The sequence below is a fragment of the Eschrichtius robustus genome, chromosome 4 (genome assembly GCF_028021215.1).
Source record: "Eschrichtius robustus isolate mEscRob2 chromosome 4, mEscRob2.pri, whole genome shotgun sequence".
Classification (NCBI taxonomy): Eukaryota; Metazoa; Chordata; class Mammalia; order Artiodactyla; family Eschrichtiidae; genus Eschrichtius; species Eschrichtius robustus.
Genome location: NC_090827.1, coordinates 60,297,076 through 60,320,267, shown reverse-complemented (window position 1 = coordinate 60,320,267; position 23,192 = coordinate 60,297,076). Strand labels below are relative to the sequence as shown.

Here is a 23,192-nt window from a genome sequence, read left to right as displayed (position 1 = left end):
GTTGTTTCATGCAATAAATATGAAAATATGCAAATGCAAAATAACCCTACAAAGCATCACAATTAGGTCATTGCACTGCTGTGATAGTACTTTCTAGAGGGAAACAGTTCTAAGGTGGAGACAGTTAAGTTACTTGCCTTTTCAACATAGATTTCTCACATATTTGGAGAGCTATTTTCTTCACATGTGTGGGCCACTTTTTGTAGTTTTCGTTATCTGCTTTTTTATCTATAGAATTTCATTAGAATCTGGCTAATTATTTGTTCTTGGTACCATCCGCCACAGAGCCATGGTTTGTTAGGGTTCCAGGGTAGGTAAAAACAAGATAGGCTCATTAGCCCAGTGAATCTTGTGAAATTTTATTGGATATAGGGCATTTACCATACCATGGGAATCAGGGCTCTTATTCATAGCTGATTCCAAAGAGGGAGATTTTCAGAAGATTTTATTAGCTCCCAAATTTCCATATCTTTTCCAATTTCTTTGTCATCTCCCTTTCCATCATCATGTCACCTTGCAAATAAAATGGGAAGGGTGTGCACTCTTGCTACTTACCCAGTCTGAGTTTTTTTCCAACTCCATGGTAAATTCAACTTTGAGCATTGAAAACCACAATGTACCATGCAAAACTTTACATTCAGAGGTGTTTGAATAATTAGGGCACAGGATTTTATCTGCTCCCAATGGAACAACAGGAAATCTTTTAAGCAGATCAATGATAGATACCGTCCCTTGAGTCCACGCTAGTTATGTTTGAGTATTAGACTTCCTTCTGATTAATATTAGACCTTTGTAGCATCAAGCCTTTGCCACCTTAACTTAATACCCTTGACATAATAATTGTGCAGTAACATGTAGATAGCTTTCAAGTGTACTTTTTTTCATCCCTTCATGCCCCCCTCTATCTGTTTTTCCTGAAATAATGGAAATATTTCAGTGGAAATAATGACTGCTTCCCTAAACAATTCTTCTGAAGCCACCATTAATCTAAAAAATTAAACTTGAAGGGCAAAAATTAATAGTTTACTAATGTTAAAAATGCAGGAAATTTATTTTTATTTGGCATCCAAACAACCATAAACTCAAGTAACTACTTATTTTGGGAGATTGCATGCAGCTTTTCTGAGAAAGAGATATAAGGTAAAATATCAGTAACAGGATTCGCTTACAGACAAGCATGTTTCTGGGAATATCATAGGATATACGTTTTTTTAAACATCTTTTGCATCTTGGTGATGATACTCATTAATAGTAACCTGACAAGAATCTCAAAATTTTTTTGAATCATCAAAAGAAGATTGTTATGTTCTGTATAATTTTAAAACTTGAGGGAATTCCCTGGTGGTCCAGTGGTTAGGACTCTGCACTTTCACTGCCGAGGGCCCAGGTTTGATCCCTGGTCAGGGAACTAAGATCCCACAAGCCGTGTGGCGCAGCCAAAAGAAACAAAACTTGATAATACATGTAGATATATAGCATATAATAAATCTTAGGACTGTGGTTCTTAAGGGCAGTTTGGCCCCTCCTGCCACCTAGAGGACATTTGTTAACATCTGGAAATATTTTTGGTTGTCACAACTTGAGGATACGTAAGGGAGTGCAACTGGTATCTTGTGGGTAAAGGCCAGGGATGCTGCTAAACATCCTAAAATGCATAGGGAGTCTCTCACAACAGTGTCATTGTCAATAGTGCCGAGGTTGAGAAATCCTGCTTTAGAGACGATGATGTTGCTGGTGTGAGTTGAGCACTTATTACTCACCAAGTACTGTGCTACATGTTTTATCAATCCTTATTTCTAATCCTCAAAGAAAACCCTGTGTAAAAGAAAATTGTTCCCATTTTACAGGTAAGGAAACTGAAGCTTGATATATTTGCGCTGTTTGCCCAAAGTAATGTGACTAAATGGATGAATATGGGCTTAATTGGTCTGACTCAAAAACCTTTGTGAGCTTCTTCCTTTTTACTGTATTGCCTCTCAAGAAAGTATTTGACTACTCCATACCCTAGCCATTCTGTTCATAAACAAATTACTTTTGCCTGTGTTAGCAATTTCTCTTTTCTCTTTTAGCAATTTCTCATGTCTCTTTCATGTTAAGTTCAGAGGTAGTACTTGACAGTTAATTGCTCCTTTCTCTTTGAAACACTTTTCCACTCATTTCTCAGTCTCCACTGTCCCCTGATTTTCTTTCTGTCTCACGGCGCTACTCTTTCTTTGTCTCCTTTGCTGTTTTCTTTCGTCTCCCCAGCCTCTTAACATTGGAACATCCCAGGGCACGGATTACTTTCCTTCCCTGTTCTTTCCTTTGGTGATCTCATCTAGGCTTGTGACTTCAAATATAGTCTGTATGCGTGCCTCTCAAATATATGTGTCCAACCCAGACCTCTCCACTGATGTCCATAATTGTATATTCAAATACTTACTTGATATCTCCAATTGGATTTCTTTTCCCCACACACAGCTTTATTGAATTATAATTGAAATATAATAAATGTACAGATGTACAATTTCATGAGTTTTGACATGTATAAACCCATGAAACCATCACCACCACCACCAAAATAATGAACATATCCAAGTTTCCTTGTGCTTGTTTGTAATCCATTCCTCCTCCTTCTAGCCCCATTCAATCATAGGTCTGTGATTACTGTAGATTACTTTGCATTTTTCTAGAATTTTATGTAAATGAGATCATACAGTATATACTCTCTTTTTGGTTTTTTTGGTCTGGCTTCTTTCACCCAGCATAATTATTCTGAGTTTCATTCATGGTGTATATCAATAGGTTAGTCCTTTTTATTGCTGAGTAGTATTGATATTTTGCTGTGTGAGTATATAACAATTTGAGAATCCATTCCCCTGTTGGTGGGCATTTGGGTTGTTTCCAAGTTTTTGGCTGTTACATTTGAAGCTTCGTACTATGTACAAGTCTTTTTGTGGGCGTGTATTTTCATTTCTCTTGAGTAAATACCTAGGACTAGAATGGCTAAGTGATAGTAGGTGTATATTTATAAGAAACTGCCAAACTGTTTTTCAAAGTAGGTGTACCATTTTACATTCCCACTGGTGGTGTATGAGAATTCTAGTTCCTCCACATCCTCTCCAGTACTTGATATGGTCTGTCTTTTTAAATTTTAGCTGTTCTAGTAGGTGTGAAATAGTATCTCACGGTAGTTTTAATTTGTATTTTCATAATGAATGATTATATTGAACAATTTTTGATGTGATTATTTACCATCCATATACCTTTCTATTCTTTGGTGAAGTGTTTATTCAGATCTTTTGTTCATTTTTTACTGGATTGTCTTCTTATACTTGAATTGTAAGAGTTCTGTATATATTCTAGATAAAAATCCTTGTGATAGATATTTCACAAATACTTTCTCCCAGTCTGTGACTTGCCTTTTTATTTTCCTAACATTGTCTTTTGAAGAACAAAATTTTTAATTTTGATTAACTCCAGTTTATCAATTTTTTTCTTGTATAATTTGGGCCTTTTGTTTCCTATTTGTGAAACCTTTGCCAAACCTAAAATCACTAAGATTTTCTCCTGTGTGTTCTTTTAAAAGTTTTATAGTTTTAACTCTCATGATTAGGTCTGTGAGCCAATGGGTCTATTTCTGGACTTCCTATTCTGTTGGTCTCTATGTCTATCGTTTTGCCTACATGACATGTGTTGGTTACCCTACCTTTATAATATATCTTGAAATTATGTAGTGTAAGTCCTCCAACTTTGTTCTTTTTCAAAATTATTTTGGCTCTTTTTGGTCCTTTGCACTCCCATATCAATTTTAGAATCAATTTGTCGATTTCTACAGAAAAAACTTACTGAGATTTTGATTGGGATTCTGTTAAACCTACAGATTGATTTGGGGCAAACTGACATTTTCACAATACTGTGCCTTCTAATACAAGAACACAGTATATATATTATTTAAGTCTTCTTTAATTTCTCTCAACACCATTTTGGAGTTATCAAAGTAAATAGGTCTTATACATCTTTTATCAGATTTATCCCTAAGTCTTTAATACTTTTTGATGCTGTTTTTAAAATTTGAATTTCTAATTGTTCATCACCAGTATATAGAAATGCAATTAGTTTTGTATATTGACCTTTTATTCCACTTAACTTTGCTAAATTCACTCTCTAGTAAGTTTTTTGTAGATTCCATAGGATTTTCTACATAGACAAACATGTCATCTGTAAATACAGTTTTACTTCTTCTGTTCCAGTCTGTATGCCTTTTATTCTTTTTCCTACCCTGTGGCACTAAGATCTCCAGTACAATGTTGATTAGAATTGGTGAAAGTAGATATTCTTGCCTCTTTCCTTATCTTAAGTGGAAAGCATTCAATCTTTTACCATTAAGTTTGACGTTAGCTATAAGTTTTTTGTAGATGCCCTGTATCATCCAGTCTTGTGACTTTAAGTATCATTTTTATGTTTATCATTCTAATGTGTATGTCCAACCCAAACTTATCCACTGACAGCTATGCTTGTGTTTATCCAACTGCTTACTTGATTGATATCTCCACTCACATTTTTATGTCTCAAACTTAACACATCCAAAACTAAACTTATGATTCTCTCTCTACTCTCAACTTGCTTCTTCCAGTGTTTCCAATCTCAGTAAGTGGCAGTGCCATCCTTCCACTTCTTTAGGCTGAAACCTTAGAACCACCTTTCCTTTTTTCTCCCCCCCTTCTCATACCCCTGTAAGGAATATGCCAACAAATCTTGTTCCTTCTATTTTCATAAGAATTAGGACCAGTGTCTAAGTCACTTTCACCACTTACCTTGATTATTGCCTCCTAATCCCTCTCATTATTTCCCTCTTTCCCTGACGTCTTCTTAGCACAGCCAGACTAGTCCTTTTAAAAGTAAAGTATTTTTTGTTTAAGTAATGTAGTTTTAAGGTTCAGAAATAGTGGATTCTTTTAGTGATGCAAGAGATGATAAAAGAAATATTTCTTAGGGTTTCTGAAGGATAAACCTAGCATATTAATCAATATGCTAGAAATTACGTTTTATTAATAACCCAGAATATTAAAATATTTCTTTTCTACTTTTGGTCTCTTCTTTTTTCTCTTTTCTCTACAAATAATTAGATGACATTATCACTGTCACTGTTGGATTGTCTTGCTCTTCTTGTCATCTGCTGGGTTTTTTCCATTTCTAAAGTATATTAATATTAAAATCTCACATTTAAAAAAGAACTATTTGAGAGATAATAAATATCTTTGATCTTAACTGCCAACTCCTTTGGTTTATAGTCACTTCCTGGAGCAATATGTGTAAAAGGCTTAGCTGTGTCTGGAATGGATAAGGGGATGGGGAGTAGTGTATTTGCCATCTCTAAATTGCATTTATTAGAGTAGGCAGATTTTAAATGATAATTGGCTTTGGCAATTGTTGCTTCAGTTTTTAGTGATCCTTTACATTTTTTTGACAAAGTACATTGAAACAACAAATACCTTAAAGACTTTTAAGTGTTAAGGACGAATATAAAATCTTTTAAAGAATAAGTGAAAAATTAAATGCAAATTCTGGTTTTATTGCCAAATAACTATGAGATATATATGTTGATTTGCTTGAAAAAGATACTGAAAAATCTGTAGATGATTGGTTTAATTTTAAAATTAAATTATTTGACATAGTAACAGAGTCAGCAAGGACTATATGTTCAGTAATGTTTGGGGGGGAGGAGCTTTTGAGGTATAATTTACATACATTAAAATTTCTTCTTTGCGGTTGTATAGTCCTGTGTGTTGGGCAAATGTATACAGTAGCATAACCACTATCACATTTGAGATAGAATATTTCCATCACCCCAATAAGTTCCCTTGTACTCTAATTAGAAGTTTAACCTAAAAATGACCTTGAGAAAATGTGAAAATCTAAATATATTTTCTTTGAATATCATATTTAAACATTTAAAGAATAAAAATTTATTTAAATGACCTTGAAAGTTATTTTAAGGATATGTCTTTCTAGCATAATTGTGATATCACTTCCAGGCACACTGTTCCAAGAAAATTATCATTTCTGCTTAGCTTTTTCAACACAAAGGATACTTTAAAATAACAAAGCATCATATTCAAATACTTCATCTTTGAATATTACAGAAGAAAACTCCACAAGACAGAGTGAGGATTTGGGAAGCCAGTTTACAGAAATTTTCATTAAGCAGCAAGAAAATGTCACTCTTCTGTTATCTTTATTAGAGGTAAGTAAAGAACCTTGCTATTTTTGTCATCTTAATAAGCTTCTTTTGTTGCCCTTTTGGGTGTTATTGAGGAAGCAACGTATAGATACCTTTTTTTAAAAAAAAAATAAATTTATTTATTCATTTATTTTTGGCTGCGTTGGGTCTTCGTTGCTGCACGCGGAAGCCTAGTTGCGGTGAGCAGGGGCTACTCTTTGTTGCAGTGCACAGGCTTCTTGTTGCAGAGCCCGGGCTCTAGGCACGCAGGCTTCCGTAGTTGTGGCTCATGGGCTGTAGAGCGCAGGCTCAGTAGTTGTGTCGCACGGGCTTAGTTGTTCCGCGGCATGTGGGATCTTCCTGGACCAGGGCTCGAACCTGTGTCCCCTACATTGGCAGGTGGATTCTTAACCACTGCACCACCAGGGAAGCCCCTGTATACCTTTTCAAGATAGTGAAATTTGTTGTATCATGACAAGAGATTCACATGTGTGTTTTAAGAACTATGTAGCCTCTTAGAATACTGTCTGCTTCTTATTTCCATTTTTACAAAGTACTGTTATATCTAGTCAATAACAGTTTAATCAGTTTGATCAATTTATATTAACTCTTTTCTTTTTATTGCTTTTTATTTCTTAAATTAATTTTTTAAAGTTTGCCAGACTCTTTGTTTGTTTATAGTTTTTGGTACCATTCTACTAGTTGAAAAGTTTTGCTTGAAAATGTGAATTACAAATGTTAAATATTTTAAATTCCTATATTGTAGGAGTTTGATTTCCACGTCCGCTGGCCTGGTGTGAAGCTTCTTACTTCTCTTTTAAAACAACTAGGACCTCAAGTGCAGCAAATTATTTTAGTCAGTCCTATGGGTAAGTGACTCATCTTCCTTATATTATTTTGATTTAAAAGTGAGGATCATAAAAAACAAAAACAAGCAAAAAAATAAAATTGAGGATCATTCCTGAAGGGGGGGGGGACTGAAATGATGTGTTAATAAATTGTTTATAATTTGAATCACTATTTGTGTTTTTGATCTGCCAGTGTTTTTCACATGGTTATATGTTTCTAGGTGTTTCAAGGTTGATGGACTTGTTAGCAGATTCCAGGGAAGTTATACGTAATGATGTAAGTCAAGTTTGAAGAAAAGTCTAAGAATATGCTTTTTTTCTCTTTTTGCAAATGAAATCTTTGTTGACCCTTATTCAGAGTCATAGAAGTTAGATTTGGAAAGTTGGGGTAATGGTTTAGACCTTTTGAAGTTATATACAAGGCCACATTATTTCTTTGTTTCCAACCTATTCAGACCTATTCAGTATTTTGGCTTAGACAAATGACTTTGCTATTCAAATTTATGCCTTCCACAAGTTTAGGATTTCTTCCATTCTTTTCTGAAAGGTTGTACTGACACCAAATTCTACCTCCAGAAAGAGCAGAGGAAATATCCCTAGACACTGAACTGCATAAACTTAACAAAGTGTAACATTTGGAATCATCACCCTTAATTGATTGAATACATATTTCAAAGTTTTTCCCTTGTAATCTCTATTTAACTATAGAGGATGATTTGCTCTGGAGTTAATTTGTCATTCTGATTTACTTTAATATTTGCATATATATTCGAGTATTTTATATTGATTCAATATTGTTTTGTTGCTTGAACATTCTTTTCTGTTGTTATCTACAACTTGATCAAAACCATAATACTTTAGATAGCAATTGGAAAAATCTTTAAAATTAATATTTAGAGCTAGGGCATCTTATCAAGCTAATTCAGTCTCCATATTTACACTGAGAAGCCCAGGACTCACAGAAACCAAGTGATTTGTTCTTTGTTAGTGATGTCTTATTCATCTTTGTGTTTTTGGTACCTGGCCCTGTACCTTTCTCATCTTAAGTGCTAATAAATACCATTTGGATTGCTTTTAGTCTCACAACTGTTTCATGACAAAGCAGAGACAAAACTGAAATGCTCTTGACTTCTAATCCGCATAGACAGTTTTTTTTTTTAGCTTTGCATTTAAAATTTTGTAGTACATATGTCAATGCAGTAATATAAGTGGTGAAATGATACAGTAGTATAACTCATGAGAAGGACAGTTTTTATTCTTTAATATTCTTTTAAGAATTGTGTACCTATCTATTAGGAATTTCGAGTGTCTTTTCTTGACTAAAATATTAGTATGTATCTTAAACCTGAATTTGGTGTTCTGCTCTTCTCTTTCCTTTAACTCTCTACGCTTTTTTTTCTTTTCCTAACCTTTTTTCCTCAGTTTTTATTTGAGACAGATAAAATGATTCACTATGTTGGCTTTCATTACTTTTACGATTAGAGATTAAGTTATATTTTTGCTGTAATGTTTAGGTTTTGGAGTTTTACAGCCATCTTTCCTTTGGCTTCACAGATTCATTTAAATTCTTTGTGGAGACTTACTATCGAACATTATGCAGTAAAACACAGCATAATACACCACAGTTGACTCCAGCAACCAGAGGAAACTAACTGGCACCTGTGGCAGTTACTGGTGGCACTCTGTTACTGCCCAGAATAATACACTGCTTTCCCCCCCTCCTTTGTATCTTTTTCTTTCTTTATCCTTCTTTTAAAATTCTCTTTTCATTTCCTTCTTTTTAATATTTCTCATTGCATTCAATGACAGTTATTAACATTGACTAACCTCCCTGGGAGCCTGTTGGTAAAGATTTTTAGCCTCAGTTTGTTTTATATTTGAAACATTTATTTTGATCTGGATTTAGAGAATTAGTTGGTCATTTATCATAGATACAGTGAACTATCATATTTATTTATGTTACTTAGGGCTTAAAAATTAGCAAGAAAGGTTGAGAAAACTCTAGGAAGTAACTACCAGCTCACTTCTAAATGATAGACAGTAATTCCATTCTTTAATTTTTAGTTTTTTATTATGAGAAATGTAAACACACACGAAAATAGAGAGAATACAGACAAACCCGTCCCCTAAACCCATTAATTTTCAAGATTTTATTATACTTGCTTCATCCACCCCTCCCCTCACCACTCTCCTTTATTTTTGACTAGAGTATTTAAAAGGAATCAAACAATCTATATAATTTCACTATTACATACTTCAGTATACATGTCGTGTGTGTGTGTGTGTGTGTGTGTGTGTGTGTATTTCCTTATATAACTACAATGCCATCACATTTAATGAGATAACAACTTTGTCTTAGCTCTCATTAAATAAGATAACTATTCTGTACTCAAGTTTCCCAGTTGTCTCATAAATGTCTTTTACAGTTGGTTTCTTCAAATCAGTTTCCAGACAAGGCTCTCTCATTACATTTGATTGTTAATGTCTGTTAACTTTCTAAAGGACTTGATTAGGCTCTGGTTCACCTCTTTGCTTTGATATTTCCTAGATGATGCAGTGTACTTAATTTTGCAACACATCAGGAAATGTAATATCTGGCTGTCTCACTTGTAGTGATCAGTGGGTTTGATTCAGGTGGTGACAGCCAGATCCCTCCATGGGTCCCTTCATCCATTACATCTGATCATTCATTAATGATCATTGCCTGAATCAGTTATTTTGTTAAGAGTTTCAAAATGATGATTTCTATAATTCTGTCATTCTTTCACATTTATTCAGCTGTAATCTTCCTCAAAGAAGAACTACTTCATCAACCAGTATATTTTATTACCCTGAATTATAATTCATAGATGAAAGGGAGGATAAATAGCTAAATCCCTTTAATTACTGGTTTTTATTTTATTTATTTATTTTTTTAAAGCAACCCTAGGGGTTGAGCTATTCTTTTTTATTTTTTTAATTAATTAATTAATTAATTAATTTATTTATTTATTTATTGGCTGCATTGGCTCTTCTGTTGCTGTGCGTGGGCTTTCTTTAGTTGCAGCAAGTGGGGGCTACTCTTCGTTGCGGTACGAGGGCTTCTCATTGCAGTGGCTTCTCTTGTTGCAGAGCACAGGCTCTAGGCACGCAGGCTTCAGTAGTTGTGGCTCACGGGCTCCAGTAGTTGTGGCTCACGGGCTCAAGAGTGTAGGCTCAGTAGTTGTGACACGTGGGCTTAGTTGCTCCGCGGCATGTGGGATCTTCCCGGACCAAGGCTCAAACCCGTGTCCCCTGCATTGGCAGGCAGATTCTTAACCACTGTGCCACCAGGGAAGCCCTACCAGTTTTTAAAGTAAGGAATTGGTGCCCACTTACTTTCAATGACCAATGAGTATACTTTCATTTCTAGTAACATTTTAGTGGATGTGTTTGATTAGAGGAATATGTCTCTTAATAGTCAGGGAAAAGAAACTGGTATGTATTGAGAACTTAGGTTCTATAGGAGTTATTTTATCTCCTTTAGTCCTCATAAAAACCCTATGACAAAGATACCATCCTTGTTTTACACATGGCTATACTAAGACTTACATAAGTTACATACAGGGTTTATGTAATTTGCTTCAAGTTGCACAGCTAGTAAGTAGACCTTTAAAAAACCCACTGTATCGAACTCATAACCTTAGTGTTCTTTCCACTGTATTTATTCCTCCCTGTGTTAGCAGTTAAACTTAAGTTAACATTTAGTAGGAGAATATGACATGTAAAAATAACCACTTTTGCTTTCTCTCTCATCTTAATGTTGAGACTGGACAGTAAGGGAAATGAGTAGGAAAAGCCCAGTAAGGCTGTGGGCATTTTTTGTTTATATGAATACTTATTTGCCCAGTACTGACAGCCAACAGCTTATTTGACTCTTTGGAACTTTTGAACTACTTAGTTGCTCTTCCTCTTCCTCTAAGAAATATCTGTTTTTTTCATTAAATATTTTCTGTCTCTTTGACCATTATGGTATTGTTGGGCTCCTGTGGGCTCATAAAATACTTGTTGTTTGATAGTGAAATAAGCAGAAATGGTTAACAGTGAATATTTTTTGAATAATAAAGAGGTTGCAAAATATATAACCTAAATCTAGCTCAACAGGAGCTGAGAAAACTAAAAATCAGAAGCAAAGACTACTGAGAATTGTCTCATACTAGACATGGTGTTCATGAGGCATGAATTCTCATTCTTCTTTTTTTCTATCAACTTAGAGACAAGTTTTGGGAATTTCCGGGCCAGATAATTACAAGAATATCTGAACTTTCCCTGCTAAAATGTGGTGATGTTTATTGATTTATATTATTGATTTCACAATTTTTATTGTTACTATTGTGAAGCATGTACAGAGGCATTACTGAGACAGATATAATCATGTTCAACTCTCTTAGACCACAGTGAAAGCCAGGTAATGAATGATTGATGAATTGATGAATATGCGAGAATTGTTGTATGTTTATATTGTACAGTGAAAAGAGAACTGAATTAGGAATTGGTAGACATGGGTTCCAGTCAAGGATCTGTCTTTTGAGATTTATATAGCTTAGGGAGGTAAATTGCTCACCTTCTCTGTCCTTGTTTGCCCTATCTATAAAGTGAAGGAGTTGGACTTGTGAAATTCCTGCCACTTCTAAAACTCAGTGGTTTTTAAAGTAATTTTTAAATGTCTTGTAAAAGTTGTATTCCACTAAACATTACCTTTCTTCTCCATAAGGGCGTCTTACTACTACAGGCACTAACAAGAAGCAATGGAGCAATCCAGAAAATTGTTGCTTTTGAAAATGCTTTTGAGAGACTACTGGACATTATTACCGAGGAGGGGAACAGTGATGGAGGTATAGTATGAAGAGATTGATTTGGAAAGATTTCTTTTGTTCTCACTGACTTGTTAACTTTTCAGGAATGCGACTGAAGGGAGAAATGAGGACACACATTTTCTTTGTTGTTTTGTTAGATGTTGAGAGAGGCTTCCCTGAGGGAGGATGGATGCTTTATATTCTTTCTTTCTTCCATTATGGTGTGTTGAATATGGATTTCTTTTTATTTATACTGCTTACTATCTGTTAAACTTCCAGAATCTATTGATATCTTACATCATTTCTGGAAAATCTCAGCTATATCTCCTCAAATACTGCTCCATCCCATTTTTTCCTATCTTTCTGAACTCAGATTCAGTTCTCTGTCATATGATTAGATTCTCACTTTATCATCTTACTTTCTTGTCTGCATTTTCTGTCTTTTTGTCTTTTCAGGCTTTCTTCTGGGTTATTTCCTCTGGCCTGTTTTCTATTTAAACAATTCTCTCTTCACCTGTATTTGATCAGCTTTTGAATGTGTCCATTGAGTTTTGAATTTTTCTTTTCTAGAAGTTCTGCTTGTTTCTTTGGCAAATTTGCTAGGTAAATTTTTTATAACTTCGTTTTCTCTGCATGTATTTTCAACTTATCTTTTATTTCTTTGAATATAAGAAACAATTACTTCACGATCTCTGTCTGATAATCGCAGTATTTTAAGTCTTTGTGGGTCTGGTACTTTGCTCTGCTGGTTCTTACGCATGGTACAACATTTTCTGTGTACATGGTTGTCTTTGACTATGTTTTGTGTCGTACTTAGCAGAATTACTTATAGGAATTTGAATCCTAGGATGAAAGTAATTTCTTTCAGAGAAAATGTGCTTGTTTCTGCCAAGCCCTGGGGGTGCAGTTTGGGATCACGTCATTCCAGATCGAAGGGTTGATATTCCCTGGACTACTCAGGCAATGCAAACCCGAGCTACAAAACCTATGAAGACTAGTTAACTTTTCATTTTTTGCACCCTGAGGATATATCCTTTTTTTTTTTTTTTTTTTTTTTTCCCTTAGGATATATCCTTTTGAGGTCCCATTTTATTAGGTGAAAAGTTTTCTGTTAGATTCCTTCCCTACCTTGTGTATACCCTTGGCTTTGGTTTGTTTTCCCTCTGTCCCATGAGACTGTCAAAATGAAAAGTTTAGATTTATCAAGATTGAGAAATGTACTGCCGGCCAAAAGGTACTTTTATACTTAACTAGCTGTATAGATAATCCATTTTCTTGTCGGTTTTAGCCTGCTGTACTATCAGTTCTTCATTGCTCCTAGGCTTTTTTTTTTTAATTCAGCATTTTTGTTGTTTTTAATGAGAAATTGATCAAAAAACCTAGCACTAGAGTCAGAGGAGAAAAATGAGTTTATTTGCATTCACTGAACTGGGGTTAGCAAGTAGTGTAGTATAGTTGACAGTTGGCTTACTAATGTGGAAGGCAGGGCCAGGCTGGAGATAAAGATGTGAGAGTCTTTATAATATAGGTAAAACAAAATTAGATAAACGAGGAAGATTAGATGAGTCACTTCGAGTAAGTGAAGAGTGGTAATGGAAGTGCTAGGACAAACCCTAAGGAATACAAATTGTTAAGAGATCACAGAGGAAGAGCTATTGGTAGAAGAGACTGAGAAGAAACAGGCTGCGAGGCAAGAGGAGAACCACACTTAGAAGGGTTGGGGGAATTGGTAGCACTGTAAGAAGTCACTGAGTTATCAAGATAGGACAGAAATGTATCTGTAGGACTTAGAACATGGACATCATTGGTGACCTTGGGGACAGCATTTGTGTTTAGTGGTTGCCTCAGAATCCAGATTGTAGTGTCAGAGGAGTAAATTAGAAGAGGGAAAATAGAATAGCAGAGAAAACTCATATCAGGAATTTGGTGAAGTCAGGGGAGAGCCAGGTGAACAGAACTGGAGGTTGACAAGGAACTATTTTTCTCTTCTTAAATTTTTTATTGAGATATGAAATATTTCAAACATACAGAAAACAATAGAAAATAGTATAACAAACACTTGTGCGCCTACCATCCAGTTCTTTTAAATAAAGTATCCTTCTGAATATAATCTCACAGCTTACTGTTTGGGGTTTTTTTTTAATTAATCTTTTTTTTTTTTTTCGCCACACGGCATGCGGGATCTTAGTTCCCCAACAAGGGATTGAACCCGCACCCCCTGCAGTGGAAGCTCAAAGTCTTTACCACTACACTGCCAGGGAAGTCCCACAACTTGCTGTTTTTTATTCAACCTTGTGTTTCTGAGATTTATCCATGTTGATATATGTTACTCTAGTTCATTTATTTTAAGTGCTATATATTACTCTGTATTATGAATATACTATGATCTATTATTTTCTGATTGAGTTGACAATTAGGTTGTTTATATTTTTGCTAATATAAACTGTTACAGTGAATGGTCTTTATGTATTTACTTGTGTATTAAGTTTCTCTATATACCTACAAATAGAGTTGTACTTTTTTCACCATTACCAGATATTGTCGAATGGCTCTCTTAAGTGGTTTTATCAACCTGTACTCCATCAGCAGTGTTTTCAAGTTCCTGTTTCTTCACATCCTTGTCAGTCCTTCCTTGCCAATTTGATGAATGTGAGATAATATCTTACCGATTTTATTTCGTTTCTTAAATTAATGAGATTAAGCATATTTTCATGGGAGTAGTCACCATCTATTTTTGTTTATCTTTTACCCCTCTGAATTACCTTCTTGCCCGTTTTTGTATAAGATCGTTTTTCCTTTTCCAGTTGATTACTGGGAGTTCTTTGTGTATTCTGGATACTAATCATTTGTTGATTATACATGTTTCAGTTATCTTCTATTAGTTTGTTTATAGTGTTTGTATTAAAGTTTAAAATTTTAGCATAATAACGTGTTGGGGTTTTTTTATGGTTTATGCTTCTATGTTTTGTTTAAGAAATCTAACTCTACCTCAAGGTCATAAAGAGAGTTTCCATCACTTTCTTATACTGAAGCCTTTTAAAATGTGTCTTTTACATTTAATTAATAGGGATTTTGCATTTGAATGATGTTATAAGATTTGTGATCAAATTTCCGTACGTGTGAAGGTCTGTTTCTGAGTTCTCTGTTATGTTCCATTAGTCTATCTAGTTCTACACTAAAACCACACTCTTTTAATTACAAAAGCTTCATAATAATCTCCTATCTATTAGAATATAGGAAAAATTTCCTATCTTGGCCCTCTTCAGAATTGTCTTACGCGTCTTTCCCTTTTATTCTTCATATGAATGAAACTTATTTGCTAATCAAGTTATCTGAAAACCCAGTTGGGATTTTGATTGGAAATATATTGAGTTGTTTGGGGTTTTTTTTAAGTTATTATTTATTTATTTTTGGCTGCGTTGGGTCTTCGTTGCTGTGCACAGGCTTTCTCTAGTTGTGGCGAGCAGGGGCTACTCTTAGTTGTGGTGCGCAGGCTTCTCATTGCAATGGCTTCTCTTGTTGCGTAGCACAGGTTTTAGGTGCGCAGGCTTCAGTACTTATAGCATGCGGGCTCAGTAATTGTGGCTCGTGGGCTCTAGAGCACAGGCTCAGTAGTTGTGGCACACGGGCTTAGTTGCTCCGCGGCATGTGGGATCTTCCCGGCCCAGGGCTCAAACCCGTGTCCCCTGCATTTGCAGGTGGATTCTTAACCACTGCACCACCAGGGAAGTCCCGGAAATACGTTGAGTTTAAAGATTAAGGAGAATCGTCATTGACTTTTTCTATCCATGAACCCAGGTGTATCTTTTAATCTCTTCAGGTGGTCTTTTATGTCTTTCAGTAATGTTTTATAATTTTGAGCACAAGAATTGTATATTTTTTTTATTCGATTCATTCCTAGGCATCTTATACTTTTTGTTACATGTGAATGGGATCTTTTTTTATTACATTTTCAAATTGGTTACTACTTGATTTTTGTATATTGATCTTGTATCCAACCATCTTATTAAACCATTAGTTCTCCTTGGACTTTCTGTGTAGATACAGTATTTTCTACAAATAAGTGTAATCTTTTTTTCTTTCTTTTCAGTTCTTATACCACTTTTCTTTTCTCTGTCTCATTGCACTGATTAGAATCTCATGTATTCCTGATGGGAATGCAAAATGATACAACCATTTTGGAAGACCGTTTGGTGGTTTCTTACCAAGCTTAACATACTCTTAACATACAGTCCAGCAATCACACTCCTTGGTATTTACCCAAATGAGTAGAAAACTTATATCTACACAAATCCTGCACATGAATATTTATGGCAGCTTTATTCATAATTGCCAAGACTTGGAAGCAACCAAGATGTCCTCCAGTAGGTGAATGGATAAACAAACTGTGGTACATTCAGACAATGGAATATTATTCAACGATAAAAAGTTATCAAGCCATGAAAAGTCCTGGAGGAACCTTAAATGCATATTGCTAAGTGAAATAAGACAGTCTGGAGAGGCTACATACTTTATGATTACAAGTATATGACATTCATATGAAAAGACAAAACCATATAGAGACAGTAAAAGGACCAGTGGTTGCCAGGGATTCGGGGGTAGGAAGAAAGAGGAATGAATAGGTGGAACACAGGATTTTTAGAGCAGTGAAACTATTCTGTATGATACTGTAACGGTGGGTACATGAAATGATACATATGTTGAAATCTATAGAATTTACAACACAAAGAGTGAACCCTAATGTAAACTATGACCGTGAGTTAATAATGTATCAGTATTCATTCATCCGTCTAACAAATGTACCACACTAATGCTAAGTGGTAATAGCAGTGGAAACTGAGACAGAGGGAGTATATGGGAATTCCCTTTATTTGTTGCTCGGTTTTTCCGTAAACCTGAAGCTGCTCTGAAAAATCAGGTCTGTTTTTTGGAGTTTTTGTTGTTGTCGTTGTTTTGTTTTGTTTTTGACCCTGCCGCACGGCTTGTGGGAATCTTAGTTTAGTTCCCCAACCAGGGATTGAACCCAGGCCCTCAGCAGTGAAAACGCAGGGCCCTAACCACCGGACCGCCAGGGAATCCCCTAAAATCTGTTCATTTTTTAAAAGCAATTAATTCTTATAATCATGCAGCTTAACTTGTAGGAGCAAAAGTGTGCATGTACTACACAGAGGAACCTACTCGCTGTGAGCATCCAGCCTCTTTTTTTCATATGCTTTGCAGAGGAAACAGCTCATTGGTTAGGAAGCCTGAGGAGTGGCCAGATATCTGTAAGGAAAACCAGGAGGGAGTCGTTAGTGTTTTAGAAACCAAAAGAAGAGGAAGTTTCAAGGAAGAGGCATAAAGACAACAATGTCAGGTGCTTCTCAGCGATTAAATAATATATGACTGATTCATTCAACAAATGTTTAGTAGTGACCTACCATGTATACATCCGATGTCTTGTCTCTCTTTTTTTTTTTGGCCTCACCACGTGGCATGCGGGATCTCATCAAACCTGCGCCCCCTGCGGTGGGAGCGCAGAGTCTTTTTTTTTTTTTAATTTTTATTTTATATTTATTTATTTATTAATTTTGGCTGTGTTGGGTCTCCGTTGCTGTGTGTGGGCTTTCTCTAGTTGCAGCGAGCGGGGGCTACTCTTCGTTGTGGTGCGCGGGCTTCTCACTGTGGTGGCTTCTCTTGTTGCAGAGCACGGGCTCTAGAGCGCACAGCCTTCAGTAGATGCGGCGCGTGGGCTCAGTAGTTGTGGCTCGTGGGCTCTAGAGCGCAGGCTCAGTAGTTGTGGTGCACGGGCCCAGTTGCTCCGCGGCACGTGGGATCCTCCCGGACCAGGGTTTGAACCCGTGTCCTCCTGCATTGGCAGGCGGATTCTTAACCACTGCACCACCGGGGAAGCCCCAGAGTCTTTTTTTTTAAAAGCCATTTTACTTTCTTCTTGGAATGCTTTTCTGCATCCCACCCACTTCATGTGACTAATCCCTGCTTATCTTTCCCATTGGTGTTTATTTTATTATTATTTTTTTATTTTGGCCGCACCATGCGGCATGTGGGATCTTGTCTCTCTATCTGCTGAGGATACAGAGAGGTGGTAAGTAGGACATTCACAAAGTCCTGTCTTCATGAATTACAATCTAGTGAAGACAGATACTACATAATAATAAAAGGAGCAGGCTACCGTGAGCGCATATAGCTGGTGATCCTGACCTACTCACTGGATCTCGCTAATCATTCCCGAAGAAATGACGTGTAAGCCGGATTTGAAGAAAACACGTGAGTTACTGAGGTGAGTGGGTAGTTGAAAGTAGAAGTCAGGAGGTCACTGGGGGACCTGGGAAGGAGCGGGCTCACTGCCGTGCACACTGAAGAGATGCTGAGCATTGAGATTTTTCTTCTGAAAATGTTTGAGGATTGAATGTTCCTTCAGGTTTTACCAAAACCTTAACATTCCACTTTACATTCTTTCCCCAGGTATAGTAGTGGAAGATTGTCTGATTTTGCTTCAAAACCTGTTAAAAAACAACAATTCCAATCAAAATTTTTTTAAAGAAGGCTCATATATTCAGCGTATGAAACCCTGGTTTGAAGTTGGAGATGAAAATTCAGGCTGGTCCGCACAGAAAGTGACGAATCTGCACCTAATGCTACAGGTATACTGTCCTGAGACATAAATGTGATAAGAATTTTGACAGTGATCCTTTCAAAGGAAAGAAAATGGCTTGTGTTTGATAAATCCAGGATGTTGAGTTGGTTTCAGATGGGCTTTTAAAGGAAAAAAAACAAAAAACACAAAAAAACCCTTTTAATGTGGAGATTGGCAGTCATACGCAGAGATGGAGATCCCCCCACGCACCCCCATCAGTTAGTTTCAATAATTATTAACATCTGGCAATTTTGTTTCATGTTTTATCCCCCTCTCTGGCCCTGCAGGATTATTTTAAAGCAAATCCAAACATACGGTTTCCTGATAGGTTTTGCACTAGAAAATAACAGGTTAGCTTGTTGAGTTCAATTTTTAAAATCTACTATCTTCAGTTAAGGTTCTAATATCATAAATTTTAATACTCAGAATATTAAGTTCAAAGAAATTCATTCAGTAAACATTTACTGAGAGCCAGGCACTGGATGCTTGGAAATGAATGGTAATGTCCCTGCCCCCAAAGATTAATAGTCTTGAGTTTTAAATCTAATACAAGTTAAATTGACAAATCACGTGTAATTTTATTTACGCTTTATGGTGAAAGCTTGGTGGTGATAGACAGTAAAAGCGAAGACAGTAGGATCCCAAATGAATTCTACATCAGAGAAAATGGGGAAGTTTTTAGAGTATTTTACTTATTTATCCCTTTATTGAATTCCCCTTCTCCAGACCCTTAAGCTTGTACGGCTCTCCCACCTTACTGACACTAGTGATTCCTGTGGGTCTTCGAGTGTCTCTGAATTGTGCCTGCATCTCTGAAGTTGTGTTCCTCAAAACTAGGTGGTTAATCAGACTGGTAATTAGAATCCACATATTGTTGCATGCTCTGGGAGTTGCCTGCATGGCGTTGATTGATAATTAGGGTGACCATATGCCCCAGTTCACCAGGCCAGTATTCATTTTGTAATTACTAATAGTGTCCTCTTTCACTTCAAAAGTGTTCCAGTTTAGATAATAAATTATATAGTTAGCCTATTTAGAATATGCCTAAAAACTGTTAGGAAAATATTTTACAGGAGAACATGGGCAGAATCTTTCTATTTATACTCCCATCTTCATTGTCTCTGTTTTTACATGTCAGTATTACACATTTCAAGGCTATTAGTTTTTTATGTTTTAGAAATAGTGTCCCAGTGGTAAGCTTGATATTTTTGCTCAACACTGCTTTCTTAATAAAGGAAATTCCTCTAGAAAAGTAATTTTCAAAACGTGATTAGAGAAAATGAAGGGATCTGATGATGTGCAAATTACATATATATTTCCTGTCAGAGTGAAAATTTAAACTGCTTGAGCAGCTTACTCATGTTTTGTAGCTTAGGGTACTATGTAAATAATTATTTTTGAAGAAAGTCTCACTTGTTAAAAAGTAAAAGTACTATTTTACCCCCTAAAAAAATTTAGAATAGAGTGCTGCATATAAACAGAAAAAGACAGTATTCTAGTTATATAGTAAGTTAGTTCTTTCTGTAAGTATTCTTTACTTTTAGAAAGTGAGTAAACTAGATAACTAATCTTGAAGAACATAAACTTCAAAATAAAGAAACTGAGTTTAATTCAGTTTAATATATTCTCCACTCAAAGACTGAGTAGTTGATGTAGTCATAGCTTCACAGGCCACAGGTTATCTTCTGCTTTTCACCCTATTAGAGGGCTCTTTCTTGATAGCTTTATTGCTTATATTTAGGGTTGCTTGTATTTCAAGTTCTCTATTATGCATCAAATGAAAATGCGTTATAAATGATGATAAACAATCCTTTTTGGATAGCTATTTCCATTTAGAATTACTCATCATTACAGTTATAATTATGGAATTCTAGGCCGCTAAAAATTGAGATTGATCCACTTGAGGATAGTTCATTCAAATTTTGCAAATTAAATTTGGGGGAAGCATCTTATTGAAAAATTTTTTAGTTGTAAAACATTTATATTTTTTCTTGGAATGATAATTTTATGACTAATTCTACCTACAGGAATCCGTTCTATGCCGTTTTTTGGATAAATACTGCCAGTGACTCTCAGAAAGCTCATTACCTTATGAGAGACTCCTTTTCATTATTATTATATTTGTTACGGTGATCTGCGATCAGTACCTTTGATGTAACTATTGTAATTGTTTTGGGGCACCACGGATCACACCCGTGTAAGATGGAGAACTTAATTGATAAATGTGTGTGTTTGACCGCTCCACTGACTGACTGTTCCCCGTCTCCCTATTCCCTGAGACATAACAATATTGAAATTAGGCCAGTTAATAACTTTACAGTGGCCTCTAAGTGTTCAAGTGAAAGGAAGGGTCGCATGTCTCTCACTTTAAATCAAAAGCTGGAAATGATTAAGCTTAGTGAGGAAGGCATGTTGAAAGCCTTCATAGGCCAAAAGCTAGGCCTCTTGCACCACTTAGCCAAGTTGTGAATGCAGAGGAAGAGTTACTGAAGGAAATTATAAGTGCTACCCCAATGAACACATAACGATAAGAAAGTGAAACAGCCTTATTGATGATATGGAGAAAGTTTTAGTGGCCTAGATAGATGACCTAACCAATGACAACATTCCCTTAAGCCAGAGCGTAATCTGGAGCAAGGCCCTTACTCTCTTCAATTCTGTGAAGGTTGAGAAAGGTAAGGTAACTGCAGAAGAAAAGTTTGAAGCTAGCAGAGGTTCATGAGGTTTAAGGAAAGAGGCCGTCTTCATAACATAAAAGTACAAGGTGAAACAGCAAGTGCTGATGTAGAAGCTGCAGCAAGTTATCCAGAAGGTCTAGCTAAAATAATTAATGAAGGTGGCTACACTAAACAGCAGATTTGCAATGTAGATGAGACATCTTTCTACTGGAAGAAGATGCCACCTAGGACTTTCATAGCTAGAGAGAAGCCAGAGAGAAGTCAATGCCTGGCTTCAAAGCTTCGAAGGACAGGCTGACTCTCTTGTTAAGGGCGAATGCAGCTGGTGACTTTAATTCAAAGCCAGTGTTCATTTACCATTCCAAAAATCCTATGGCTCTTAAGAATCATATGCCACATCTTTTCTGCCTGTGCTCTATTAAATGGAACAACAAAGCCTGGATGACAGCACACCTGTTTACAACATGGTTTACTGAATATTTTCAACCTACGGTTGAGACCTACTGCTCAGAAAAAAAAAAGATTCCTTTCAAAATATTACTGCTCATTGACAATGCACTTGGTCACCCAAGAGCTCTGATGGAAGTGTACAAGGAGATTAATACTGTTTTCATGCCAGCTAACACAATGTCCACTCTGCAGCCAGTAGACCAAGGAGTGATTTTGACTTACAAGTCTCATTATTTAAGAAATACATTTTGGTTTCTTTGTTTTTTAATATTTATTTATTTGTTTGTTTGTTTGTTTGGCTGCACCAGGTCTTAGTTGCAGCATGCGGGATGTAGTTCCCTGACCAGGGATCAAACCCGGGCCCTCTGCATTGGGAGCGTGGTGTCTTAACCACTGGACCACCAGGGAAGTCCCTAAGAAATACATTTTGTAAGGCTGTAGCTGCCGTAGATAGTGATTCCTCTGATGGATCTGGGCAATTGAAAACTTTCTGGAAAATGAAGAACATTTGTGACTCATGGGAAGAGGTCAAAATATCAACATTAACAGGAGTTTGGAAGAAGTTGATTCCAGCCATCATGGATGACCTTGAGGGATTCAAGACCTAAGTGGAAGAAGTAACTGCAGATGTGGTGGAAACAGCAAGAGAACTCGAATTAGAAGTGAAGCCTGGAGATGGGACTGAATTGCTACAATTTATGATAAAACTTGAATGGATGAGGAGTTGCTTCTTATGGATGAGCAGAGCAAGTGGTTTCTTGAAATGGAATCTACTCTTGGTGAATATGCTGTGAAGATTGTTGAAATGACAACAAAGGATATTACAAAAACTTAATTGATAAAGCAGTGACAGGGCTTGAGAGGACTGACACCAATTTTGAAAGAAGTGTGGGTAAAATGCTATCAAACAGCATTGCACGCTACAGAGAAATCGTGAAAGGAAAAGAAAGCCGATGCGCTACACTTCATTGTCGTCTTATTTTAAGAAATTGCCACAGACACCCCAACCTTCAGCAACCACCAACCACCCTGATGAGTCAGCCGCCGTCAGCATCAAACTCCACCAACAAAGACATTGTGACTCGCTGAAGGCTCAGATGGTGGTCAGCATTTTTTAGCAATAAAGTATTTTTTTAATTAAGGTTTGCCCATGTTTTTTTTAGACATAATGTTATTGCACACATAAGGGACTACAGTATAGTGTAAACATAACTTTTATTTGCAATTAGAAAACCAGAAAGTTTGTGTGATTTGCTTCATTGCGATATTTGCTTTGTTGTGGTGGCCTGGAAGAGAACCTGCAATATCTCCGAGGTATGCCTGTATTTTTTAAAAAGCAGGAATAGAAGGGTAATAAATTTAAAACAAAAACCAACAAATGAAAACCACCGACGTCTAACTAGAAAGGTCCGAGAACAAGAGCCAATGTGTAGTCCTAAAGCCTCTCTCCTGTGACGTCAATTTATTAATGAAGCCTCTTTGAGAATGTCTGCTAGGCCAGACGTGGAAACGTTAACTATTTTAATTCTTCATAATTTACTGATTTAACTACTGACTGAGTTT

The 23,192-nt window shown here is 36.2% G+C and overlaps 1 protein-coding gene and 1 non-coding gene across 2 annotated transcripts in view; both read left to right on the top strand.

Annotated features, from left to right (window-relative positions):
• Positions 1–23,192, top strand: part of USO1 (USO1 vesicle transport factor) — an 88,831-nt gene that overhangs the window by 39,118 nt on the left and 26,521 nt on the right. Inside the window, exons 5-9 of the mRNA XM_068542808.1 lie at positions 6,126–6,226; positions 6,969–7,071; positions 7,272–7,327; positions 11,783–11,903; positions 18,330–18,508. Coding sequence (XP_068398909.1) covers positions 6,126–6,226; positions 6,969–7,071; positions 7,272–7,327; positions 11,783–11,903; positions 18,330–18,508 — 560 coding nt within the window. The remainder of the gene's footprint in view (positions 1–6,125; positions 6,227–6,968; positions 7,072–7,271; positions 7,328–11,782; positions 11,904–18,329; positions 18,509–23,192) is intronic.
• Positions 1,336–1,408, top strand: TRNAE-UUC (transfer RNA glutamic acid (anticodon UUC)). Its single transcript has one exon. It is a non-coding gene; the product is annotated as a tRNA-Glu (tRNA).